The 27,872-nt window shown below is 47.8% G+C and overlaps 2 protein-coding genes across 2 annotated transcripts in view; one reads left to right on the plus strand and one right to left on the minus strand.

The window, feature by feature from the left end:
- LOC137464472 (E3 ubiquitin-protein ligase BRE1A-like) overlaps nt 1–27,872 on the plus strand; it is a 121,436-nt gene that overhangs the window by 19,950 nt on the left and 73,614 nt on the right. The gene's annotated exons all lie outside the window — the stretch shown is intronic.
- On the minus strand, nt 19,439–26,819 carry LOC137464474 (serine/threonine-protein kinase PAK 3-like). Its single transcript, XM_068175847.1, has 8 exons — nt 26,598–26,819; nt 24,992–25,055; nt 24,665–24,713; nt 23,873–23,985; nt 23,080–23,197; nt 22,138–22,237; nt 21,491–21,687; nt 19,439–20,274 (listed from the first exon to the last, which is right to left on the minus strand). The coding sequence occupies exons 2-8, from the start codon at nt 25,048–25,050 to the stop codon at nt 20,014–20,016; spliced, it is 897 nt and encodes a 298-aa protein (XP_068031948.1). The 5' UTR covers nt 25,051–25,055; nt 26,598–26,819; the 3' UTR covers nt 19,439–20,013.

The raw sequence follows: 27,872 nt of genomic DNA on the forward strand, positions 1-27,872 counted from the left end.
GGAGTTCTACTCCCAGTGGAGTCCCGTAGTCTTCTCAGCAGGCCCTTGCAGCAAGTTCTGCCCAACGTGTGGCTCTGCTGCCATCCCAAATCTGCGCTTCCCTTGCCCAGCCTGAGTGCAAGTGGGGCATGTGCTGGGCATGGCTGGAGATTTTCATGGCCGAAATCCTCCTGCATTTACATCTGCTCGTGGCTTTGGGTGGCACAAATCACAAAGCACCCAGTGCAGTTGACAAATGGCATTTCCTGCAGATTGCTACAGCCGCACTGCTGATTGACAAACACATGAGAATCCATTTCATTTAGAAAATGTCATTTAGTACAAATTGCTACACCCACACTGACAATACAGAACTATACAAATCTCAATTTAGGTTAAAACCAGGAATTTATTAGATTATTACAACCAGTCTAGGTAAAAATATACAAATACCAACTTCAGTTAATAAAACTTAATTTATTGCCAACCTCTACAGCAACCCACTATACACAAAGATCAATTCCCTGTTTAAGAACTTAATCTATTACATATTACTACAAGTGTAGAGCCCATATAGAAATACAGAAATAAGCATTCCCTCCCCAAGTAACCTTGTACCAAGAACGCGACTGAGAGAATTATACAACCATAGATCATCATACATGCTCAAATAGAACTAAATACATATATACACACACATATATTTAAACATATATATATAACAATAGATGTAAATATAGATTAAGTATTACATATTATATACAATATATATATAAAGACATATAGAACACAAACCTATCTATAAATTTACAAATATCACTGTGCCAAGATAAATATCCATACAAATCCATCAATACAAATATACAGGTATACATCTGGATACACAGGTAAAAATAATTACACACAGAAATGGATCAATATACATATGAAAGTATACAAATAGACATATCAATACAAATACCAATATACCTATTTAAAGAGCCATAGAACTATGACTGCATCAATAGATATAGGTAGCAACAAAACTGTATACATAGGAAATAGAACTAAACACAGATAAAACAACATACATGTATACTTAGATACATATATACACATATATGTAATCACAAACATATATGTATATATACACACAAATATATACAGAGCATACACCCATAAATAGTACAACAGACATACAGAAAAAAACCCATACAAATAGCAGCCTACATACGTACATATCTATATAATAATCCCTGTCTAGGTGCAAGTCCATACATCTTTAAACAGAACTAGATCAGGAGGGATTGCAGCCGCCAATGTCCCCAGGCTCTCCCTCGGTCTCTTCCTCCCGTGCAGAGCAGCTCTCCTGGACAGGGACGGCAGATGGCACAGCTGGGAAGCAAAGGGAACACTGAGTCAGTATGGGGACGTTTTCCTTGGCAGCAGCTGCACTTCCATCAGAGAAGGGAAGATCTCAGAGCCTCCCCAGGAGGGTTAGGAGGAAAAAGCAGCCGAGCGGGCCAGGCTGTGGTGAGCGCAGCCGCGGCGGGACTGTCCCGCAACCCCGGCAGCTCGGCACAGCCGGCACGGCTCCCGGGCCCTGCCGGCACAGCTGCCTTGCCCAAGGACAGCCCCTGTGCCGGCCGGGGCAGCTGCGCTGAGCAGCCCCAGCACGGGCAGGGCCCGCTGCTGCCCCGCCGGGCAGTGCCCGCGGCCACAGCCCACGCCACCCTCAGCCCCACCCTGCCTCCCCGGCCCTGTGGCCTCACCCGGGCTCTCTGCAGCGTGGCAGCAGCAGGTCCCCGTTCCCTGCTCTTGCCGCTGGCCTTCAGCTTCTCCCTGCTGGCTCCCGTCCGTCTCCGGCTGTCCTCAAGCTCTTCACTGCACCTGTGGCAAAAGCGGAGGCTCTGCAACTGGTTCCAAGGCCTGGCAGAGCTGCAGTCCCGGAGCCCTCTGTGCTCCCTGCCGGCCCCCTCCATCCCCTCAGCCCCGCCATGCTCTCGGCAAACCCCCAGCCCCCTTCAGTTTCTTCAGCCCCTCACAGTCCTCTCACCCACTCAGTCCCTTCTGACCCTTCCCGCCCCCCTAGACCCGCCACCCCCTCAGCCTGTGCCACTTCCCTGTCACCTCAGTGCCACCATCGCCCTCGGCTGCCCCACACCCCTCCGCCCCAGCAGCACCTCAGGGTCACCGTCCCTTCAGCGCCACCGCCCCCTCAGCCCCCTCAGTCTCACCGCCCTTCAGCAGCTCCTCTGGGGACAGTGCCTGGGGCCACCGGCAGCTGCCACCGCTCCAGGGACACCCGGGGCTGGAACTGCTGCTCCGCCCGGCCCGGCCGCCAACTCGGACCCAGCACAGGGAGAGGGGACGGAGGGAGCACAGGGGAAAAGCAAGAGGTGAAAAAGACAGCCAAGGGGGGAAAGAGGCCAAAATGCAGCCTAGGCCTACACAGCTCCATCTATGCATCTAAACCTCCATATAACTCTAACTACATAACTATGCAGATTTATAAATATTACTCTATATACAAATGTATATAAAATATGTACAAATATTAGTCTACATATATAGAAATGTACTCTGCAAATCTATAAATGTAACTAAATATATTTAAATATAGATCTATCACATCTATAACTATATATCTATATCTATATACCTATATCTATATCTATATACAATCTATAAATATAAATATATAGATGTATAAACACAACTCTGTAAATCTATAAATGTAAATATATATATATAAGCTATAGACATCTATAAATCTGTGTATAAACAGAGGGTTTCTACCTGTCCAATGGTCACAGGTTCTCCCTTGGTCTCATCTTCCCATGCAGAGCAGCCCTCCTGGTGAGGTAGATGAGGTGGATATATGGATAGCAAAGGGAATGCTGATTCAATATTGGCCTCCGTGCATCTTTCCCTTTGGAAGTAACTGTTCTTCTACCAGGGACTGTCAGAGATGGCCTGAAAGGCAATTTGAAGCCTGCTCTTTAAAGAACAGGGATCCTTCCAGGAGTTCAAAACTGAGCTGTGTAAAGTATTTAAGAATCTCAATCAAGTCTCAGCACTTGCAGTGCAAATGGCACCCACAGTGCAAATGGCACCCAGGAGAGTTTGAGACACAGACAGTCCCAGTGACAGAGAGACCACAGTCCTCACTGAAATGGCTGAAGGCTGCTGGGGGCTGAGTTATGAACCAAATTGGGACACCCAGCTTGGTGGCACAACTCCCACAAGGTCAGGTTTATTCCCTGCTCGCTTGCCATAGCAGAGGACTCAGTGTCAGAGCCTCTGGAGAAGTGTGGAAGGCAGGGCTTGGGCAGGCTGTGCCCATGCAGGATTTGAACTAAAGGCACCAGGAAGCACCAACCCTGCAGACAGGAACTCAACCTTCTCATCTCCCTTCCTGCCAGAGGCAGGCTCAGAGCAGCCGTCTCACACCTCTCTAAACCAATGGGGCTCTGTCCTTACCAAGCTCTTCGGGCTCCTGGGAATTGTTCCCACAGCTCTTGGTGCCAGGCAAAGCTCCCTCCACTGCAGCTCTGTCCACAGCCTCCCCTCCTGAAGACTCAGGCACAACTTTAATATTGCCCTTGAAAGAGAAACAGAAAGAAAGAAACCCTTCTCACCAGTTACACAAAACATCTGGTCCAACAACTCCGTGGCTCACACTCTTAATCCCTTGCTCCTAACAAGAAGTCTGGGCCCCAAAGCCTTCACAAGTCAAAAAGATTGGACTTCTCAAACACCATCCAAAAGCTGTCAAAGCTGACAGTGTTGAATGGGGGGGGTGACACTGAACACATGGAATGGCTGCTAAGGAAGGAGTCCTGCCAGCTCCTGGCCCAGGGATGTGCTCCTCCCTGCACAGCCCTGAGCACAGCACACTCATCCAGGCTGCAGCTTGGCAGGGACTGCGTGGGAACACACATCTCTTCCCACAGAGACGCCCAAGAGCAAGGTGACTGAGCTCGGCAACATGGACAGCAAGAGTGGCCAGTTTGCCCAGCTGAGGATTTCCCAGATGGAAACTGGACTGCAGGCCCCAGGTTACTGAGAGGACAAGAAAGCTGCAGCTGCAGCCCAGCCCCACCCACGGCTCTGGGAGCGCCTACACGCACGCACGGCAGGGCTCTCACAGCAGCAGCAGCTGCAGCCCAGCCCTGCTTTGCCTTGGCCTTCCCACCCAAAAGAGGCACAGCCCACATCTGCTGCTGGAACACAGGTACCTCTCGCACACCCCTTCCTGCACGGGACACTCTGCCCTCAGTGGCAGTTCTCCAAACACTCTTCTCTTCTTTCCCATCCAACAAAGCCTCTCAGAACCTAGAAAGCTTCCACTTCCGCACCACAAATGCTCCTGCACGAGGGATTCTCCCCAGGAAAACGAGCACCCAAACTTGGCCAACACAGGCTCAGGCCTTTTCATCCTTACTCAGGGGGGAGACTTTTTCATTCCCCCTTCTTTAGGAAATCTTGCTTTACCAAGAAAATCCTTCCCTGTCTGTTCACAGCTGAACTCAAGAAGCCTTTGCTTCTCAGCCCGGCAACAACATTCAAAAGCTGTCAGTCCAGCCCCTTTCATCCCTGTCCAATGCAGTTACCTGAGCAGAGGGAGAAAACATCTCCTTCAGTGTCTCAAGCACCATGTCCAGATCTACTGGTGGCAATTCCTCTTCCCCAGGAGTATTCCACAGCCAGCCAGGGGCTGTCCATGCTGCATAACCAGCACTGCCAGCTGGACCACTGGGAGCTGAAGTGTCTGGGGTGGCTGCAAGAATCCAAACACATTGGTCAGGCTCCACAATGTGGCTTTGGGATGCAGAGCTCTAGCGCTGCCTTGGATCAAATATCACAGGAAGCACACAGCAACCTCAGTTCCAGAAATGTATGTAGACTTCCCAGGGAGCTAGAATTAAAATGCATATATTCTAATTGATATGTATGTATATGAAAGGATGGATTCTAAAACTGATCTAAACATACACAAAAACACTTTAAAATCACAGCCTTTTCTATCTCCCCAGTAGCTTCTGCATTTGGCGGCTTCTGAGTTTCTCATCACAGGAGACCACAGAAAGTGGATTCACCCAGTAAGAGCCCAGATCTGCAGACACACATGCTAAACTTGAACTGTGAGTTTATTCTAAAATGCAGCCTTGTGGGTGAGGCCATATTCTGCAGCTGCAACTGTTCTGGGGCACACAGAGCTCACTGAATTTTAATAGCACTTTTGGAAGGAGACATAATCTGTAAACTCTGCAATATCCTATCAGGGCCCTGGTCTGGCTTCATTCAAAGAAAGATGAGAGCTTTCCTGACACTGGCCATCTGTGGACAAATGGTTTTCAACTTGCCCCTTCACCCCTACAAAGAGGCTGCCTGAAAAATGCCCTGAAAACCCTCCAAATCTGCAGCAAGGACAGGAAAAGCAGCCAGAGATTGTTTTTGTTTTCACAAAACAATCCTAGTGCACTTGACACCCTCTACTTGATTCTTACTTGAGATGTACACATGACAGAGCACCACGGGAAGAAGATACTTCTAACACTCACTTTCCATGATCTTTCTGAAGTACAAAAGACCACAGAAAGTGGACTCATCCAGGAAGAGCCCAGATCTTCAGACACACACACTGAAATTATACACTGAGTTTATTCTGAAAACGACATTGTGGGCAAGGCTGTATTCTGCAGCTCCAACTGTTCTGGGGCACTCAGAGCACATTTCAATGGCACAGCTTGATTTGCAGGACAGACAGTCTTAAACATCTGCAATATCCTCTCATTGAAGTTTGGCTTCATTCAAAGGAAGAGGGGAGTTCACCTAACACTGACCACTTGTCAGGCAGTATTTTTTTTCCTTGCCCTTGCACCTCAGTGTAGCAGTCAGAGGCCCTGCAAGGCCTCCCTGGCGGTCACTCGCCTAAGATAAGAAATGCCTAGTCACGATGACTAGACCAGAGCAGCCCCTCTTCCGCCCTCTTCCCCTTGTTATCTCTCTGTAAGGCTATAGGTCGTATTCTCCTCAAGCCTGGCCATTGGACAATTTCCAACACCCCAGTACCCTATATCAACCGCCATCTCTGCCCAGTTAGCCAGAAGAGCTGTCCCTGCACCCCTTCACAGGAGCTGAAATTAAAGGACACTGCTGTGGAACGGCATAGAGCCTTCTCGTCTCTCTCTATCCCTGCGTCTGCCTGGGGCACTTAGTGAGCTCAGAGCTGAAATCACTTGTGAGCTGAATTTACAAGAGCTGAAATCACTCCAGAGTTGCTTGCTAAGTTTGCCTGCGGCCGGAGGCCAAGCCTGAGGGACCCAGACAAGCTGAGCCTATCAGCCCAGCACTATCTGGGACACCTACGGCAGCACAACAATCAGTCGGACCCGCGAGCCCCTGGCCGCATTACCTCAGGAGAGAGGCTGTCTGGAAAATGCCCAGAACACCTTCCAAATCTACCAGAGATTAGACAGAGAATTTTTTTGCATTTAAGGTCCCTCTTCCTAGGCAACTTGATACTTTCTACTTGATTCTCGCTTGAGATCCACCCATGACAGACCACTGCAGGAAAACACTTCAAAGGGTCAATTTCCAGGACCTGTTTGAAAAGGAAGGGTAGAAACTCTTTTCCTCCCTGATGGGTTGTTGGCTGGGGTGTGCTACTCTGAAGCTGTGCAGCTGCTGCTCTCTCCAAGGGCCCTGCAGGCGGCTGCAGGGTCGATTCAAGTCAGATGAACCATGAGCTCAGGGTGGCATTTAAGGTCGATGGGAACTAGTGGGATGGTGAGCTTTCAGAGATGAAATTTTCACATTAACTCCCTGGATGGCTCATCTAGTGAAACCCCAACAAGTCTGGAGGTGATAAAGATTTTCTTGAGAGGTGCTGGGAAAGCCTCAGAGTACTGAGCACCTGCACTTCCCCTGAAGGGGCCTGGAGGCAGCACTAAACCCTCAGGTGAGGCATTGTGGATGTGACAGCATGGTCATAGAGTGAGAAAACCTGATAAGTTTTCTCATGGCAGACTTGTGAGACTTTTAGAGAGTTGTAGGAAGTGATGATAACTTGTTATTATAAACAACCTGCAGGTGGTGTTTTCCTACTTTCTGTTTTCCTGTTCTGCTCAAGGATTGTTTATAAGAAAGGTGTTTTTTGTAAATTGGCCAATCAGGTGAAATGTATTAGAACAGTCTATAAAAGAAAGAGCTTTTTGTATTAAAACTGCTGTTGTGCAAACCAGCCTTCTTGTGGGTCTGTGCCACTTTCTTACTCAATAGCAACATCTGGTGACCAGCAACCAGCGACATGTTTCGCATCGTGAATTGCGGGATGGACAAAGGGATGCTCCAGACCCCTGCCAGACTTCTGCTGGGACCTCATGGCACTCGCACAGTCCGCCCGTGTGCAGACACCCTCTGTTCCCCTGGAGAGATAATGACCTTTCCCTGCGTCCTCCTGGAAGGGACTGGGGTCCTGGTTTTGCCCCGATAACTTAGAACAGTGGGTGAGGATGGAGTTTCCCAGTGCAGTGGACAGTCCATGCTTTGATGAGATTGGGTGCCGGTGTTTCCACAATGGGAAGCTGCCGCGGCGGCAGGGTGGTGGTAAGGTGCCGCAACCTTCCTGAAGAAACATCCTAAGAAGGACAGCTCAGGGGCACAGGCACGTCCTTCTCTCAGCCCGGCGAGTGATGTTCAGCTCAGCTTCAGCTCTCAGGCAAGGTGGAGAAAGAGACCGGAGCTCTGTATGGCATTCCAAAGAGTAACAGCCTTTATTAAGAGCAGGGCCCTCTGCGAAGGAAGCCAGGAAGAAAAGCTCCTTGAACTGGGGGAAAACAGGGGTTTATACAGGGAAAGCAAGGGGCGGAGTCAAACCAGCAACCCATGGGATACGGTCTCAGGGGCAGAGCATGAGGGGAGGAACCAATGGGCAACAATGAATCAACACAGAACTGCAAAGGCCTCTAGGGGTGAAAGTTGCTCGCTGTAACCAAAGAGTCTGTGGCTTAGGGGTTAGCCCTCTAGGGGAGCGATGCAAGCCCTTCGTTGACTGGCTCTTCAGCCCCCACAGGAAGCCACACCTCTAAAGAAGAAGACATGGTTGTTTCTCTGTGGAGGGACATGATTTCCTTAAGGGGACTCTCTGTGTCAGATGATTCGCTCTCTGCTTTGTTAACATGGGGCAAGTGTCATGCCTTCCTGGTGGGTATGGACGCTGCTTTTAGTCCGATCCTGTGGGAGGCATTGGGCCACCGGCTCACAGAGTTTTCTGGAGGGCATTTTGCCGCACCTTGGCTAATGGCTGTGTGGAGATGTATGTTCCATGCCATCCTAGCCCTGGACAGTGGGTCAGAGGTGAGGAGTTTGGAGGGTGGAAGTGGCAGCAGCACCCCGGGGGGAAGATCGCCAGACCAGGCGGCTGCTAGCTTTTCTCCAGCTCCCTGCAGGCCAGCAAGAGGCATAGGAACTCTCCATGGAACCTGTCTCTCGTTTGGAGATTATGTTCCATTGCCAAGTCCTGGTCCCCATGTCTTTGGGAGGTTGCTGTCTCCTCCTTCCGCAACATCAGTGGCGCTGAGAGTGATAGCTGCATCTCAGCTGCGCGCCCAGAGACAGTGCTTCTCTGCTCACGCTGCTTTCTGCCCTTCTGTTGCTGCTGGCAGTGCCAGAACTATCGTTGCCGTGACCGGCGGGTTGGCTCTCCCCTTTCCTGTGAAGAGCGGCCAGCAGGTTGCTGCAGTGACCGGTCCCGCCTTCCCCCCACTGCACACCGGGGACCAACTCTTCACGGCCAGCAGGAGCTGCAGTTCCCAGCTCAAGATCCCCCCCGACATTGTAGGTGAGGGCGGAGTCAGCTCCACCATCGGCAGTTGCCACAATGATGCTGGGCGCTCCATCAGCTACCCTGTTGTCAGCCACGGAGCCTGCGCAGCTGTACCGGCTGCGCCCATTGTCAACACCTGCTGGTGGGTGTCTGTTCAGCCAACATCACACCCCCAGCTGGCTTTCCCCTCCTTTTCCATGGCGCCTGCAATGACAACAGCGGCTGCGACCGCCACTTCAGCGCCATCTCTCCAAACGGTAACAGCAGGGAACAGCAGGGGCTGTGTTCTCTTTTGCTCCCCTGTCTTTGATTGAAGTACAACTGCCTTCTTCTCCTCCCGGTGCGGCGGCTGGCTTGGTTGACTTAATGTTGTGATAAAAATTACCCAACTTTGGGGATTTGAACAAAAAGAGGGTGTTTATTAAAAGGGGAAAAATAAAGGGGAGGAAAGGTTAAAAGGAAAACATTAAAAAGGGAAAAAGAAAAAGTAAAAATCCCGTGTCCAAGGATTAAGGAATCCCCTTGCTGAACCGGCATTTGGCCCCAAGGCAAGAACCTGACAGCACTGCAATGAATCTGCCTTCAAATCTGTGGAAGATGTCTCTAAAAAGAGAAGTTGACTGAAGCCTGCAGTGTCAGGTCCCTTGCTGTAGCCAGTTCACAGTCTAAAAGCCACAGAAAAAAAGGCAGTTCTTCAAGTCAGGTTACTCCTTTTATACTCTTGGTCTCTTCAGACAATGCTTGCAGTCTCTGGTGATCGGTGCTAGTATACAGTGAGGTAAGATCTTCTTACCTCAGAGTCTTGTCATTAATCCACAGGGTCTGACAGGTTTTCCATTCCTCTCAAAAATTTAACATGGCTTTTTAAGAAAATTGACTGATGTAGCTTGTGCAGGTGGTGGTGCTTTTGTCTGCAGGTCAGGGCTGGTGATTGGAACCAAGGACAGAGTCCACTGTTAACACCCCAGTTTTGCCAAGTCAAGAAAACCATTCACAACTGGGCTACTGGGGCTGAGCAGTTGTCCTAGTTTTTGGATAGCTACAACCTTAAGAAACCCAACAGATTTTCCTCCATGAGGATACCAGCACTAGCATGACGCCAATTTTTTCCACCTCTTTTCTGTGCCTTTGGTGCTTTTAGGAGTTCCTCAGTGCCCAACAGGAATGAAAGGACCTGTGATAATGTGATTGGAGAGCTCTGTGTTGTGCCCTGCCACATGAGTGTTCATGACAAGCTGGACACCCCACTTGTGGGTCTGTCGAGTTAAATTCATCCCAATTCTGTGCAAACAGCAGCCCCGAGGTGCTGAGAAGAGCAAGGACAGTGGGTGGGTGTGCATGCACACACCCAGGGCTGACTGCTGAGTGGGCAGAAGGTTTTGGACTGCGTCTTCACTCTCCCAGGCTGGAAGAATATTTCAAATATGTATCTTAAATGAAAAAAAATATGTTAAAAAAAATTGTCCAAAAATACATGTGCATTAAATTTCATGCATCGTATATATTATATATTTAGATTAATGTAACATAACATAACATAACATAACATAATATAATAAAATATAAAAGATGTAAGTAATATACATTATAATTTTGGAAGCCATTTCTTATGAGGCTAATATATCATCTCCTAGTGTTTGTATATTTTTCCTTTCTGCTTCTGCTGATCCTAGCAGCAACTACCCTGGGAGTTCCTTCAGGGAACTTCACACAAAGGGCTTCCATCATTTCAATGCTTGTTGGAACTTGTTGCTTCCCAGTTCTCCAGACTCCTTCTGGATTTTGGAGCATCTCAGCACTTGTGTCCATGGCCCTTCCTTCATCCCCAGCCTGCAGCAGTCAGACACTGTTGCCTCCCCCTTGCTGCAGCTCATTTGCCAAAGTGCTGCCAAAGGCAGCGGAGCTGGCTCAGGATCCCTGCTGGCTTCTGGTCTCCAGGACGAGCTTCAGAGGGACGCTTGGAGCACTGCCTAAAGAGCTGCCCCTGGGATGGGGGTGGGTTTGTCATCCCTGGTGGCTCCTGCTCAGAGTTCTACTCTCAGTGGAGTCCCAGAGTCTCCTCAGCAGGCCTTTGCAGCGAGTTCTGAGACAACGTGTGGCTCTGCTGCCATCCCAAATCTGCGCTTCCCTTGCCCAGCCTGAGTGCAAGTGGGGCATGGGCTGGGCATGGCTGGAGATTTTCATGGCCAAAATCCTCCAGCATCATCACCTTTACATCTGCTCATTTCTTTGGGTAGCACAAACCTGTGCTTATTTCAGTTGAAACATTACATTTATGGCAGATAGTTACAACTACACTACTAATGTACAAATACACAAACATCAACCTATGTTTAAAAATGAAATTTATTTTAAATTGTTACACCTGTGCTGCCAATATAGAAACATACAAATATCAATTTCAGATTAAAATAGAATTTATTGTGACAAGTGTGTTATGTAAATATATACAGATATCAACTTCAGTTTAAAAAAATAACTTATTCTAACCCTCTGCAACAACTCACTATACACATATATGAATTAAAGGTTAACAATTACATTTTTTACATATTACTGCAACCGTACAGCCCATATACAAATACCAAAACACCAATATCTCTCTCAGATCCATAACTAAATAAATAGAATTTTAGAACTATACAACTCCATACATAATTAAATAGAAGTAAATACATATATACCCATAACAATATAGAGCTGTAAATATGTATTACATATTTCATGACATATAACATGACAATATAATACAGACATAACAAACCTACCTATAAATATACAAATATCAATGTAGCACTAAAACAATCCATACAACCCCAGCAACAGAACCACACAGCTACACAACTGTGCAAGTATGCAAACATAACTAGAGATGCAAACTGATCAATATACATGCATCAATAGAACAATTTACATACATAGACACCTATACAAGTATCAGTCTACGCATGTAAATATCCCTATACTTGTAACTATCAAAGTCTAACTCTACACATCCATAAACAGAACCAGATCAGGAGGGATTGCAGCCGCCGATGTCCCCAGGCTCTCCCTCGGGCTCTTCCTCCCGTGCAGAGCAGCTCTCCTGGACAGGGACGGCAGATGGCACAGCTGGGAAGCAAAGGGAACACTGAGTCAGGATGGGGACGTTTCCCTTGGCAGCAGCAGCACTTCCATCAGGGAAGGGAAGATCTCAGAGCCTCCCCAGGAGGGTTAGGAGGAAACAGCAGCCGAGCGGGCTAGGCTGTGGTGAACTGTTCACTTCTTTCAGGCAGCCCAGTTGCTCAGAGGGAACTCCATCATGTCACGCTATTGAACCACCTCTGCACTACCAAGATTGTGGCCCCCAGATCCATCAGTATTTATGTCTCCAGCTGCTTGCACCAATGGCAGGGAATGTCCTCAACAGTGCTGGTGCACAAAGATACCTTCCACAGGTCATCTGACAGGGCCTTTTTCTCCCTGTGCTTCCTGTCTTTCTCCTTATCTTCCACTTGAGAATTTTAAAGAATTTACTTTTCTTTCCCCTTGATCAGTGCTAAAATGCATGTTTCTCTTCCAAGTTTCGGTGTGTTTAGTGATCCGGTCCAGCCTTTTTTCAGAAGCCTTTATAATGAAACTGAGAGCCAATTTCAGCATTTTTGTTGATTTTCTGTGTGATTTATACAAGTCTTCTGTTAATTAGGGCACCACTTAGGAAGTTAAAAAGAGAAAAATGATGTTTCTATCTGCCAGTTCAGTAGTGGAATATTCATGGATAGAGGGTGATTAGCTGAATTTTACATGTACTCCTAACCTGAAAGTGCAACAGGCAACTTGGGGAGAAATTAAAACAATCTCTTCTTCTACCAGCCTGTATTCAAATGTAAAGTGAATACAGCAGGGTGAGAATGTTAGTGCTCAGCTCCTAAAGTGCCTTGTTAAGGTGTTCTTAGAGTAATGGAGATAAAATCTGGGTTCCCATTCCTAATTTCCAGACACTCATTGTCAGTTTCATTGACTCTGAAAACAGCAGAGATGTGCACATCATACCTTATCAATCCATTTGGGAATGTTTTAGGTTCAGGTTCTCTGAGGCTTTAGCCTTTTCGATCTCTAGACAATGCTTCCAGGAGTCTAAATGACTTTCAGAAATTAAACTTTTCTCCTTTCTTCTTCAGTCTTTGCACTGGTGTGCGTCAGAGAACATCAGTGAACGTATCCCACTCTAATACAACTCCAAGCTGAATCTTTCAGCTGTGTTTACAGTGGTTGTCTGTGTGTCTCTTCTGCCCAGTGCAATTTTAAAATCTTCATCCCTCATTATCTCTGCCCTTCTTTTTCTGTTTTACCTTACAAATGCATGCACATGCATCAGAAATGGCCTTTTCCCCCAACATCCCTTCCTGTCTAGTAATTTCTTTTTATCCTGTTCCGATGTTTTCCTAGTTTCATATGTTTTATTCTAAGTGCAATCATGTTTTCTTGACTGTGGAAGTTCGACAATGCAATGCTCTCATTCACCTGCTTTCATGAAACACTTCATTAACATCAGCACAAGTAGCTGTCTTGTTCCTTTCTGCTTTGTAGAAGATTTGGGAAACTCAAGTCATGCTCAGCTACAAAAAACAATTATGCTGCTTGGTAATTCTCCTAGGAGCTTAAGTTAATGGTAAAGCAACTGCAGCTGCTTATTCACAGAAACTGGGAGAAAACACACTGCAAATACTGAGGAATGCAGTGCAAGGACGATGGGCATCCCTCAGTTATCCGGACAGATTGATGTCACTGGCAAAATTCCCTCTTTTCCAAAGGGTTTTCATTTGTTTTGGCTGTACTTTCTAAGGCTGCAGGTCACATTTCCCTTGATTTAAGGAAGTATCTTGGCAGTTCTTGGAGAAGTCACCCTTGGAGGAATTACTCAGCTCTGCAGTTCTTCTGTCCTCATTATACGCCCTGTTTTAAAAGACTTTTATGCTATTTCCCCTCTCTCTGTGTTTTCACACTTGTTCAACAAAGCTTTCTTTCTAAGAATATTAATCACAATATCCCAAAGGAATAAAAAATGGTTGGGTATTTGTTCCCCAAGTATTTACAAAAGAACAATTTAATAAATGCTGGATGTAAATTGCAAATAAAAATAAACTTGAGAGTTCTCCCAAAAAACTTAAGAAAAAACTCCATGTATTCTGTAAAAACCAGATAATTCATCTGCAGAATATGAAAACGGGCACGTTCTAGAAGAGAAAATTTGTACAGCAGTGCTGCACAGAATTAGATGCTTTCAAGCTTTTTGCACTTCAGGGGCAGTATCATTCTCTGAACTGTAATGCTCTGAGCATGTTCTGCTCACCATGGCAGCTTTCTGCTCTCCCCCGGTACAGATCATCCTCCCAGCAAAGGGTTAGTGGAGCCATCACAACTCCCAGCACCTTCCCACACAGCAGGAACCTGAAGGAGAGAGATGGCTTTCACCAACTGCTGCGTGTTCTAATACTGCCACCTCTCAGCTGCTGAAAGCCTGAATTTCTGTGCCTTTTTCTCCTTCCCCAAATGTTACATTACACACCCCAAACCTGCAAAGCATTCCTCACATCAAAGAGGAATGTCTACCCCACCTGTATTTCAATGCCACCACTTGGCTCAGCCTCCTTTCCTTAGATTTACGACTTTTTTTCCCCAGTGTGTGAAATGCCTCCTCTTTAGAAAGGCATATTCCAGAACTTAGCAGAACAGCCGGGGTGATGAATGGATTGAGAACAGCCCTGTGGGGAAGGTCTGGGAGATCCTTGAGAAGGAAACATTGGATGTGAGCTAGCACTGTGTGCTTGGAATGTGCCTTTATGCCATGATTCTCCTGAAGGTTTGTATTGTAGGGTTTTTTTTTCATGCAGGCATGCATGCAAAATTTGGAGATCAAAGATAAATTCCTTTTATAAGGGATATGGAAGAGACTGGCCTCGGGTAAGCAATATGTCAGTGAGAGAGAGCTGAGCCATTAGTTCTGAGAGGAAGAACAGCCCCGGAACACAGGTGTGAGCCCTGGCTGATGTGCAGTAGAACCAGAACTTAGGCAGGATCAGTTAGAAGGTACTGAAGAGAGCAGGGTCTAATCCTTTGGTGCAGTATTGTGTGGACTTTGGGATCAGTACTCCATTGCAAATGGCTTCCCCTTCAGTCAGAAGAGGCTTCCATCTCTTCCAAAAATTGCCTATTGAAACTCTTCTGCTCCCTTGCAAATCTGTTCACTACTCTAGCACAACTCTTGAAGCACGGACAGACGACTCTTCAGCTAATTACAGTGGAAAAGAAGGGTATTTATTGCAGTGCTGGACACATGTGAAATAGTTTCCAAAGACATGTGCAAGAGTTGCAGACTCCTGCTCTCTGTATGCAGAGGTTTTGAAAAAAAAAGGTTTTACATATTCACACGGTTTCTAAGAATGCATAATACATAATTATTACCTGCCCCCTTCATATTATAATCAGCTGAATATCTATTACTGCTGTGCAATTGTACTCCCTTAATTGAGTCAGTGGGATTTTGAAATGAGGGAGTAGTCGTATGGGAGGAAGGAAGCTGTCTTCCTCATGGTGAACTCTTCACCCATGGCCAGTTGGCAGGACTTTTTGACCTGCTGGTCACGGTCCAAGCCTCTTCTAACTGTTTGGTTATTCTTAAGGCAAGGTATTTCTATGGTCTCTGCTCCTTCACAATTGCTTCATCTATCCCTGTCACTCCTAACTTTACTTTCCTAATATATTTGGTACTCTTTAACTAAGGCACGTGATTTTTGCATGCTGTATTACTAACTTAGCTTCTTAACTAATTTTAAAATCTTAACTAAAATATGCAATCTTCTACTATCCCAGTTATAGTCCCAGCTGGCCCCTCAGCTCATCTGCAGTTTTCAATTATCCTAATTACATTTACAGCTAACCCCTTGACTCACTTCAGGCACATCCCCGATTCCTCTCTCCCAGCAGCTCAGAGCTGCGTTGCACAGCGCTTGCTGTGCGCCAGAGAGCACAAAGCCGGCTGGCCTGCTGGCCCTGAATATTTCTGCCAAACACTCTGCATTGCACACCTTTGCTCTGGCTCAGTGCAGAACTGCAGGACCGCAGGCACTTCCTCCCAGAGCTATGAGTAGCAATGCTCAGCCAGGCCACCGGCCCTCGGCTGCCCCTCGCCTTTCTCTGCCCCGGGGCAGACTCCAGACGGCCAATGCCTCCGATCTGGGCTGTGCTCAGCAGGGCTCTGCTTCCCCTAGGGAGCAGCCAACTGCCGCTTGGGCTCTGAGAGTGGAGGATGCACCCGGTGCCAGGAAGATGCACACAGGGCCGGGCTGCCGCCTCCTGCAGCTACAAGGGTCCCCTGGCAGCCTGCCTGTGCCGAGGCTCAGGCTGCTCCGGGCTCTGCCGGGGCTCTGCTGCGGCTCCACCCCGGGTAAGGCTGGGCCCTGTAGAGAGCGCGGGACTCCAGGACGGTTTGGATGGATGAGAGATCTCTGAAGTCAGGTCTTAGAAAATGTGGTTTATTAAAAGGGGTGAAAGGCCCTGCTTGGAGTTGCCAGGCGCAACTTGTGGCAGGCCCAGGGAGAGAGGAAGAGGGAGAGAAAGGGAGAGAGGGTTCCAGGTGAGGGTCCCAGGGGAAGATCCAAGAGAGCGTCCGGTCCCTCGGGCACACCTTGTCAGGGGGCTTCAAGGTGGGCTGGAACAGGACTTGGGCCAATGGGGTCCCAGATACCTGATACTTCAGGGGAGGGTCACAGGTGTGGGATGAACCATACATTGGGGGTGAGACAGAGCGTTCCATTTGACCTTTGGACCTATCTGCAGGTAAAGGGCATTGTTTAATCAGAAGGGGGGATTGCTTTCAACCTGGCTATACTATTGTTTTTTAGTTATTCAGTAGTCAAGGTTTGTTATTTTGAATCTAGTTCTCATCTCAATGTCTGTATTTTCCAAATCTTTTGCCAGGCAATCATATTGATAAGGTTTTCCTATTTCATCTTCCCCAACAGGGCCCGCTCTCACCTCACAGTTGCTGACAGCTCTGCACCGGAGGAGACCTTTCAGAGCACCCTCTCTGATCTTTCTGCTTTCTCAAGTGTTATAGATAAGAATTAGTCCAGCCAAATTAAATAATAAAATATAGTTTTATTTAGCGATCAAATTCAGTCTGAGCCAGCCACAATAAAAAGGTAAGTGCCGAGCCCAGGATCAGTGCTGGGTGAGACACAGGTCTGACCACTATAGCATAGGGTCTCCTATGTTTCGCACCAACTGTCCTGCTCAAGCAGTTTTTATAGATTTTATTTTGCTCGAGGCAGGGATTTCAGTGATCGAGCTTTTCTTTCTATTCAGAGTCTCACATATTCATAGAGTCTCTTTTCTCTGGGCTGAGTTGAACAAAACTGTGTCTGGGAAGCGATGTATGCCAGTCAGAGGGTTACTGGAACTCGACATTGAGATGCGTCTCCTTGATAGCTCTGGCTATCTCAATCTGAGATATTTATCAAGTATTCATTGCTTGGGTGTTCCTTCAGATTACCTTGGAGAAGCACCCATCTCCCAGCCGGCCACCTCCATTCATTTGCAAATTAGGTCCTTTTCTCCCTGCTGCCAGCTGTGGTTTTGAAATACTGTGAAGCAACCTTCTCATCCCTGGCTTGAGTGATTAAAAAAACTTACAGGAATATTTCTTACCAAAATAACATATTTCATACATCTATTTCTAACAAATACGAATTACCCAAAATACACATAACATCAGCTGAGCAAGGCTCTCCTCGAGCCAAAGACATTGCACTTTGGGATACAAATCCAAGTGGCAGGAAACCAATGCTCTCGAGTCACAGCTGAAGGCCTGCAGCAACACAGGAGGTTTTGGTTTCCCACTCCCTCTCTGGTTTTTCCTGCAAATGCCATTGCCCTTTTCGCCTCAACTGGAAGTGCCACAGATGTGCCAAAAGGGATCAGTGGGCTGTATTTCAAAGGCAGTGTGGTCTGGAGAGGATGAAGAAGAACCTTCTCTGTAATGAACAAAGTTCCCAGGTGTTCCTGGGAACGCGGGCAGGGCCTTCCTACTTCCCATGGCAACAGTGGAATGGCTGCTGGCTCTAGCTGAGTACCAATATTGAAATGTTAATTAGCTAATTGCTCTGTTTGTTTTCTCTAAACTACCTGGAGATAACTGCCCTCCCACCTCCCCCCTGCTGCCATTCTGGGACTAAAATGCAAACAAAAAACCCTTGGGATCATGGGAGTGTTTTTAGGGGATAAAAACATCCCTAAATAAAGAACTAATCACAGTAGAGGGGGCTAGACAAATGCCCTAGCTGAGGAAGAGGGGAAACACAGCCCCTGATCGACTTTTGCCCATCACCATCACCTACAAAAGACTAGACTAGAGTAGGCTGTGGAAAGCGGAGATGGAGAGACAGAACTTCCTAATGCTGCCACAAGGAAAGAAGAGGGGATAACAGCTGCTCTGGACTTCAGTGAAAGACTCTGCACACCTCCTTCCCTTTTGGCTACCTGGGAAAGGTACAACAGTGGCAGCGAGCTCCGCGTCGGGCCCCCTGCCCAGCTGATCTTTTCAATAAGACCTGAACATTAATAAAGGCATTAGCCCTGTTCATTTTATTCTCCACTTACAAACCATACCAAAGAAGCTATAAGCATGTCTTAGCACCAATAAAAAACAACTGGTAATTCAGAAGGAAATGCTGAGTTTTCTGAAGGGGTCAGAAGGAGGAGAATCATCCAAATGACTTGATGCTTCAGAAACTTTATTTAATTACAATCCTACTCTATAAACCTATGCTACAAAACTACTCAACAGTCCTACTCTAGAGTCCTACTCTACAATCCTACTCGAACTTGGTTATGGCGATAATATCTTGATTTTTACATTCTTGTCTTCTTCTGTTTCTTCACTGAGATGATGAGTGGTACCAGGGTGGATGGTGGCTTGGTTGATGTTACAAATGGATGCTGCCCACAGGAACAAAAAAAAACCAAAAAACAACAAAGAAGTGTGAACCATGACTTTCCAAGCTCAGTGCTCCACAGACTCAATCAGGATTCCTCTAGTTTCTAGAAAGACCCAGGAAGAGGAGTGAGGGGACCATCTGCTCCCCAGTCATCCTGTGCAGGACCTTGCCATCGCAGGCAAACCTGGCCCAGAATCCCACTCATCCGTTTATTCTGGTTTCTCCATCTTGCTGGGATTTTTGCCCTGCCAGTGCTCTAGAAGTGGTGCTTTCTGTCCCTGGGGTTTCTTCCTTTCAGGAAACTCCAATGACTCACATAGGTCCCTGTCTTTCAAATACAGGCACCGTGCTAATTTCCACAGGAAGACAGAGCAGTGTCTACCTTTCCATGGCCTGCCCCTCCTGTGCTGGATGGCACCTTCCTTCCCAGCAGGTGCCAGCCCAGTGGTGCTGGCTCCAGCAGTTCCCTCTCTGCCACACAACCTGGCAGTAAGCCTGGGCCAGTTCCCCTCTGCCTGAGCATGCCAGGCAGCAGATGGGGCTGGGACAAGTCCCTCTCAGCTGTCCCTGTTTGCGTGCCAGAAACCTCTAAGGGTGGGGTGGGGGGCACAAACCAGAGGCTCACCGTGAGCCCCTCACAGCCTCTCCTGCCCGCAGCCAAATCTCTCCAGACTGCTCTGCCAGGACTGGCATCCTTGGGTTCCTCCACCACCATTTCATCGCTCTGTACCCTGCATTGCTCTACTTCAATTCTTTTGCCATTAGGTAAAACAGAACACCCCACCAAATTACAAAACAGGGCGACAGAAACAGCCAGAAAACAGAACACCTGTCCTCTAAGGAAATGCGGAGAGAGGTGGAGTTACTCAGCTTTGTGAAGAACAGGCCCTAGGGAGACTTTATTGCCACTTTCCAAGACTTCAGAGTGGCTTTTAAGAAAGTGGGGGACATCTTTTTTATCAGGTCGAGTTATAATAGAATGTGGGCAAATATTTTTAAACACAAAGGGTATCTAATCAGAGTAGGTCTAAGGAAGAACTTGTTTACTCAGAGCATGGTGCAACCCTGGCACAGCTTGTCCCAAGAGCTTGTAGGTGCCCCATCCCTGCAGGTATTCCAGGTCAGGTGGGAAAGGGCTCTGAGCAACCTGATCTCTTTAAAGATGTCCCTGCTCATTGCAGGACACTTGGACCAGATGACCTTCACAGGGCCCTGCCAGCCCAGCCCAGCCCAGACTAGGATTCTTCATTTGAACAGCACCAGGAGTGGAGGTGAGGAGGAAGGGGGCTCATCTGATGCCTCGGACCTCAGTGGAAGATGAGCCCATCCCTCGGACACTGTTTCACCTGCAGCCCCTTTGCATTTTACCTGCAGGAGCTCCTTGGCAGACCAGCGCCGCGCCTCGTCTGTCTGCAGGCAGCAGCTCAGGAAGTCGCGCAGGCAAGGCGAGAATCGGTTGGGCTGCTGCAGCTTTGGTGTCCCTCTTGTGGCTATCAGGAGTTGAGGCTGGGAAAAAGGAAACACGAGGCTCCAGCTGCTTCTTTCCCATCTGTAACTGCTCTCTCAGATCCCATTGTTTAGGCTCCACTCTGCAGGGCAGTTTCTGCCCTGGCAGAGACCCAGAGATTACTTTCTTTACCAACCAAAAACCCAAACCCCGATGCAGCCACAGCTTTTCCACATCCAGCAGATCTTGCCTTGGCAGCTGACTTCATTGACTGACCTAGCTGGTGGAACTACATCAGCAAAAGCACGTTTTGCTTCTCTGAGCATTCACACCAGCCTGACAGGCTATTTGGAAGGGGGAGTTTGTCCTATCCATACTATTTCCAAGGATTATTACATGAAAGGCATATTTGCAGTGCTTGTTGGTCCCTCTAGCACTGCTTACATGAAACAAAAATCATCAAGTTTTTTTTTTTTTTTCTCCTGTTGAAAAAAATGCAGATGCAGAATCCATCTAAAATAGACAGAAATAACAATGGAAGGAGGCCTGGGAGTCTCCATGAAAATGCCCACCACAACAGGAACAGCTCTGTGCTGGTGGCACTGAAAAAGATGATGACCAAAGAGACTTTGTTACTTTCATCTTCAACCCAGAGGAAAATTTCCTTCACTTTTCCCACACCCCCAGAGGTCACAAAGAGGGTTTTATCCTGTCTCTCTGCAGCTGTGCTCAGCCACTGGACATGGTGGAGAGCTGGAGTCCTCACTATCCTTAGAACTGTGCAAGCCAGGGATGGCCCTGCTCCTGTGGTAAAGGAACACAGCACCGGCGTCAACCGCCCACGTTTCTTTTTTCTTTTCCCTTTTCTCTTCCTTTTCCATTTTCTTTTTTCTTTTTCTATAAAATTGAAATTAGGAAGATTCCATCTCCATTTTGAAGGATATTTATCACACATCCAAACATTCCACTGAAAAATTCTTTTTCTTCAGAGACAGAGCTCCAACATTGTTCAAAAAGCAAATGAAAAATGTCAAGCATGGCTGGAGGCCAAAACGGCAGGTTTCTTAACTGGTTAGGTTTCTGAACTGGTTACCTTCCTCTTCCCTACTGATGCAACCAAATCAACAGCAGATGCTGATGTGCTGCAGGGACATTTTTAGAAGGGCACCTTGGTGGAAGTGGTGCCAGCAGATGGCAATGGGATTTTGTCCAGTGGCACACAGAACATGGGACAGGTGAGAAAGACAGCGGGATCAGTGAGTATTTGGACCTTACCAAAACAGGAGTTTCATTCCAGTAAGGAACTTCTCGTTCCACCATTTCGATGCCCACGATTCCAAACGACCCTATGTCCACTTTAGGGCCATATGCTTGACCTGTCACCACTTCAGGCGCCATCCACCCAGAAGTGCCGGCCACTGAGCTCCATCTACTCTGCTCGGGGGTGTGCTGAGCAAAGAGGCCAAAGTCAGCTGTGGAGAAAAAAACATACCATGAAAGCCAGCTCAAGTTAGGAAATCAAGCAAAAGAATTCCTCACTCTCAGTCTAAGAATGTGCTGTTGAATCTCCTGGAGAACTGTCCATGCTCAGTTTCCTTGGGGCTTTAGCCAAGGAAGTATGGAATTGGCCACTTCCAAGATATCCCGGGTTTTTTAGCGCTGCTTACAGCAGTGGCCTTTATTCCCCCGAAGCTTTACATTGTAGCTCCCTCCCTCTGGAAGGGACACACACTGAGCAACGCCACTCTTGACTTCTCCTGGTCCCTTATTTATACCTCTGTGCACGTTGCAGCTGTGTCATCAGCTCACGGCGGGGGGCCCTGCACTGCCACCAGCTCCATTTCTGGGGAGCTGGCAGTCACTCAAAGCAGCCCCACACCCCACATCCCTGGAATGCTGCAGCTGACCAAGAATACACTGACCCAGCTTGACAGAGCCGTCGGTTCTGAGAAGGATGTTGCTGCTCCTCACGTCTCGGTGGATCACGTGGTTTGAGTGAAGAAAATCCAGTCCTTGCAGGCACTGAGAGAGAAAACAGAAACAGGAGGGAAAAATTAGTGATGTGATTTCACCACGCAAGTAAGGAAACAGCTCTAAAGATTCCCTCTGCAGGGGAATGGCGAGTAATGGCAGAACACAGTGCCATTGAGACGAAGAGCTTGCTGCTGCAACACTTGCAGAGCGGGACCTTTCTAAGGAAAGGCATGTCAGCTTTAGAAAGAGCAACAGCACCTGCTGTTGTAGACTGTCCCCTGCAAACCAGCCAGGATGACTGCTGCTGCAGTGGATGTGCTTTCTGCATGCCGAGGACAAAGGAGGGTTTTGCCAAGAAAGAAAAAGTCCCTCCCTTTGGTATGAAGTGGATCACTTTGGGGTGGGAGGCTGCATGACAACGGTTTTGTTGCTGGCCTCAGCACAGGCTTGGAAGTATCACATCAGTTACCTTCCTGTAGCAAAGAGCATCTTGGCTGCACTACGGTCCTTTTCAGCTAAGGACTGTGTGAAATGAGTCTCTTTTTCTTTGCCATTAGTTTCAAATCCTGCCACCAGCACCTTTGCTTTTACAGGCAAGGAATGCAGTGCAGACAGGCTCCGGGCAAACGTTTAGAGAGGCAAGGTGGAGAACAGCAAATACAAATACATGAGGCAGAGTGAGAATACAACAGCAGGAGATATGAGTACAAGAACTGAGTAGAGTGAGTGCAGGGGCACTGGCAGGCAGTGCCCTTGAGATGCTTTTGCTTGTCCATAGCATACCAGCAACACAGAAACAAAGCTTGGAACATAAAATCACTCCTGTTCTGAGCCCCTGTTTCCCAGACAATCCTGCCCAAGCCCTCGGCAGCACAGGTGGGATTGCTGACCTCCTGACTGATGGCTGCAATCTCTCTTTCAGACATGTGAGTCTTGCTGATGACGTCGCTCAGAGTGCCTCCGTCCATGTACTCCATGACCAGCCAGAGCTGCTCACCCACAAGGTAGCTGAAAGAAGGAACCAAGGGGTGGAGATGAACATGCATGTTTGAAAACAACAACGTTGCTGTTGGAAAACAACAAGGGTTATTTCCGAGTCCCTTTGTGACAAGGACAGAATAAAAGAATAGACATTCCCTCTCAGCTGTGCATTGTTTGCAATCTGTGCGGTCTCAAGGAGAAAGCTATAGCTGTGAAAAAGGAGATGTCTCAGATGGCCAGCAAGCGAAAAGTGCGGTTTAGTAACAGCCCAGATAAAAAACCTGTCACACATGCTATTTCTGGAAATAAACACCTGATCTTCCTGGCGTGCACAGCAATGGAAAAGGGACAACAATCCAAGGGAAATCCTCTCGAGGATGGTTTATCAGAACTTAAAAGGTGCTGAGAAAAATTTGAAAAAACCAAGCCTCAAAACAATGTGGAGGTAGTGAACTTACAGGGTATTGAATTAGTAAGATAGGGCTGATCCAAGTTTTTGAAAAATTTTCAAACTGCATTTGCCAGGGTAGTTTAAGGCAGACCAAATGCACTCTCTTCCCATCCACTGGAGATAAGTAGAGAAATAATAATTAACCAGTAATTACCAGCTCTATTTTCTAAAAGTGACCAAAGTGGGTTTTTAACTTTGCATGCTTGCAGTATGTAAACAAACATCGCTGGGATAAAACAACAACCACTCACCTCTTTAAATAATTCACAATGTTTGGGTGCTTATTCATTTTCATGACCATGAGTTCATTAAAAGTTCCTTCCTTCCAGATCAGTCCTTGAAGATTTATTTTCTTTAGGGCCACCTAAAACGATGTTGAAAATCAGTAACATTAAAAGCTGGTGGCATGAAAACAACTTCTCCCACGGAGTGAGTGATTTTGGAATGACATAGCCAAACTGTGCCCAATTGCCTTGTGATTAGGCATTGCAGTAATTAGGAACTGACATTGCAACAGCCCATTTCTCTGCTTCCTTGGAGGCCAGTTACAGGACACGTGGCCACTGAGGTTTTGCCTTGTCCACTTGGTAACAGTGGTGTCTCAGCTACTACCCACAAAACTCTAACCATACTCTCTGCTTTTTTTGTATGGGACTCACAAGAAGTAATCCATGCCTTAATACTCTGTGGATGCATCTTGGGCTATGGGCAGACTTTCAGATGCATTTGCTGGCAACCAGAAATGAGAATTCTGAAGCTGTAGCCCCAAAGAGCAGTGAGAAGCTCAAAGGCACCACCTTTGTTTTAGCAATGGAGAGTGAATGAGCACATCCTTCTCTGAAAGGAACTGCTGCCCTCTGTACCTTCTTTCTGGCAGCTGAGAAGGACAAAGACTGTCCCAGCTGCAATTTGCACGCTGGCACCAGTCTGTGTTTCTTGTGCCTTTGCTGCACAGCTCTATGCAAAGCTCCAGCCCCAGCTTATCAAAACACAGGGGAAAGCCCTCGAGTGCAGCAGAGTTTGTGGCAGCTGTTGACATTTACCTCTCCTCCTGTGGCAGTGTCGAGTGCTCTACAAACATCTCCAAAAGTCCTAGGAACAAAATAGTAGCAAAGAAAGGAGAAGCCATTTAGATCTTGCCAGCCCACAGAGATCTCTGCTGTAAATGCCTACGACCTGCAGGACACTGGAAGCATGGACATGTCTTTGGCAATTCCTTCTGACCACATTTAAAAATTCTGATCAGCACTGACAATCTAACCCCAGCATCTGAATATGTTTGCAGCTTGTCTGACTTCACACTTGATGGATATTCCACCAGCAAAACAGCTGGTGCATAGTTTTGTAAAATTAACATTGGTTGGACTCACCCACTGCCAATATTTTCCAGTTCAGTGTATTTTATAATGGGATTTTCCATCTCCACCATTCTCCCTGAGGGAAACAAAATGCAAGACGCTCACTTTAATGCAGAGATCCCAGTTTCCAGGAGACACAAAAGGCAGCCCCACTGTCTGGAGCTCTGAGCCCTTTGTGGTCAGCTGGGTGACGACAACAACAACAACAACAACAACAACAACAACAACAGGAGCAGGAACAACGACAAGAAGACAGGCAGCTCTGCAGCGCAAGTGGCTGGCAGAGAGATTGATTTTCCAGAGTCCTTTGAAGAGAGATCTTGACAGCAGATACACAGGGAAGTACAGGGAGATATATTCAGAGAAGACAGAGACCGGAAGAGAACAGCTACCAAGGCAAGTAAGTTTGTCATCTAAAAACATTAAGGAGAGCTGGAAATAAGAGAGCATTTGTTTTCTTGGGAATAAACACTGTGAGATTCAACAAAAGGTTTCCTACTCGCTAAGATTAAATGCACCTTGATATCTAGAATCAATTCCTCTGAACAGATGCCAAGTTCAGAACAGGAGGAATATTGCCAAGTGTTCCCATCTTCTCCACCTTGCAGCAGTTTGCCAGAAGAATGCCTCTGTGTTTGTAAACCAGAGCAGCTCATGCTATAACTAATCCCAATGGGGCTTTCAGGACCAGTACCCTCACTCTTTATGAGCACAGTGAGTTCAAAGATGCCCTTGCCTGTGCCCCGCATGGAGAACCACACTGCTTCTCTTCACCCTGACAGCGTGGATCAGTCACTCCCATTGGACTTGCCCTCTTGGCACCACACACGTCCCCATCTTCCCAACTCGGCATGGCAAGCAAGGGCAGAGAGGACAGCAGTGCTCCTCAGGTGTCAGCGTGACACAGACAGCTGCCCAGAGGAGATGCTGACCCTCTTGTGAGTCCAGGCCATGCGACGCAGAAGCCGGCCCAGACAAGGGGCTGCTGGCTCAGGCAGCTCTGCGCTGCAGCGGCTGGGCGGCATCGGGACTCTCCTGGATAAGGAAAGCTCCAGCTTCTGCAGTCCCACCAGCCCTCAGAGCCAGGGCAGCTACCACAACAAGGCTGGCAAAGCCCAAGCATGAGCACTGACAGGCACTGACGGGAAGAAGCCAGAGCGAGCCTTTTTGTCCCAACAGGTGATGGCAGACACAGCATCAACTAGGCTCTGTTCTCAACCCGACCAGGGCTTATCTGAGAGCACAGCACTGGCAGCTGTTATGGGCAAGAAGCAGAATAAATGCCTCGTGGTGCAGAATCACAAAGGGCTTGATGTGTTCTCCTAGACACTGATCTGGGCAGGGGTTGTGCCAATGGCTAGGACTCAAGCAGTCACAGCCTTCTGCTGATCCAGGAGCAATCCCTGCTTCTGCCTTCGGCACAGAGGGAAGCCCAGGCAAACTCCAGCCAGTCCAAGCTGCCCTCAGAGGCAGCAGGAACACCCAGAGCACTCTCTCGCTGCCTCAGAGCACTGCCAGCACTTCCTGTGGGGAGTTCTAATGTCCCTGTGACACCAAACTGAGGAGGACACGTGCACACATTACACTGTCGCTCAGGTAAGAAAGACACCAGACGTACTCAGTAGCTCCAGGGAGGCATTGTTGATCTCCTGGTGCTGAGCAGCAGCTGGGTCAGCGCGGGAGGTGAACCAAGTGCCCCGGCTCCACTTCTCTGGCTGGGGAGCAAAGGCTCCTTGGGACGGCGCTGCTGCTGCTGCAGCAGGTTCAGTGACAGAGCCTGTGTAGATTTGAGACAAGAAATGAGTTTGTGTCAGGAAGGTGGCTGGCAGAGATTGCCCCGAGATCCCATTTCAAATGCAAGCCCTTAGGAAGCTGCTGTCAGCCACACGCAGAGCTCTTCAACTGGACTGGTTTGGATGTCCACTTGTGAAACCACATGGTCAAAACCAAAGGCTGGTTTTACTCAAGTTCATAGCCAGTTTCATGCTCTGAAGGATGACTGCAGCAATGACTGCTCCACTTCCTCCCAAGGACTCCTTCCCCCCTTCTAGGCCTGCAGACACATTGCAGCTCCTCATTCTAATTCTACCTCCTTCCGTGGAATTCTCTTTTCCTGCACCATCCTCAGGATGTGCTTATCCTGCAGCATCTCTGGTTGGTACGGTTCCTGTGCCTCACGCCAGCCTCGGGGCTCTTGGTCGCCCGTCATTTCCTGGAAGTCTTCGCAGGCTGCCCGGTAGGATGGTGACACTTCCACCTCGAGTCAAAGAGAACAAAGCAGTTAGAGACTACAGCTTGTCCCCTTCAGCCAGAAGTCATCGACGGTGAGGAAAGGGAAGGAACAGGACAGGAGCAGATTCACAAGGGATACAGACAGCCTGTAGCTTCTCTTCCAAATCTATCTGAGTGACCATGTTCACCTGCAAAAACACCTCAAGAAACAAGGAGAGCTGGAAGAAGCCAGCAGTTTATTCAGATAACTGCTGGCCACGTAGCCAAAGGAGTAATCCCACTCTCCAGAGTATCAGTTGAGATTCAGCAGGCCAGGAAGTGTCCTTCAGAGCAGCTGTGATAGAGGCCTCAGTGGGATGGTGCTCAGAGGCATCACTCCACCCACCTGCTGCTCTGTAGAGAAAAGGCAAGGAGGGCAGAAACCACCAGTCTGGTGACTGCAGTGGCTATTGCTATTTCACTCACTTGCTTTTCAAGAGCCTTTTGCTCCTGAAGGAGGAGATTAATTTTCTTTCTGATGATTTTCATTTTTTCATCTGTGCTCTTGTGCCTTGCCTTGATCATAGCCTCAGTTTCCTGGAGCTCTGCCCACAGCTCTTCAACAGTGTTCTGGAAAGAACAAGAGAGAGGATCTTTCAAGCATGGAGTGGCTGCCACTCTT

The sequence above is a fragment of the Anomalospiza imberbis genome, chromosome Z (assembly GCF_031753505.1).
Source record: "Anomalospiza imberbis isolate Cuckoo-Finch-1a 21T00152 chromosome Z, ASM3175350v1, whole genome shotgun sequence".
NCBI lineage: Eukaryota > Metazoa > Chordata > Aves > Passeriformes > Viduidae > Anomalospiza > Anomalospiza imberbis.

Coding starts and splice junctions, on each gene's coding strand:
- LOC137464474 (XM_068175847.1), bottom strand. CDS start 25,050: ATGGTGGAGATGGAAAATCCCATTATAAAATACACTGAACTGGAAAAT. Junction 23,198..23,872: donor ATTGTGAATTATTTAAAGAG/GTGAGTGGTTGT, acceptor TCCTTCTTTCAG/CTACCTTGTGGGTGAGCAGC. Junction 21,688..22,137: donor CGACGGCTCTGTCAAGCTGG/GTCAGTGTATTC, acceptor TTTTCTCCACAG/CTGACTTTGGCCTCTTTGCT.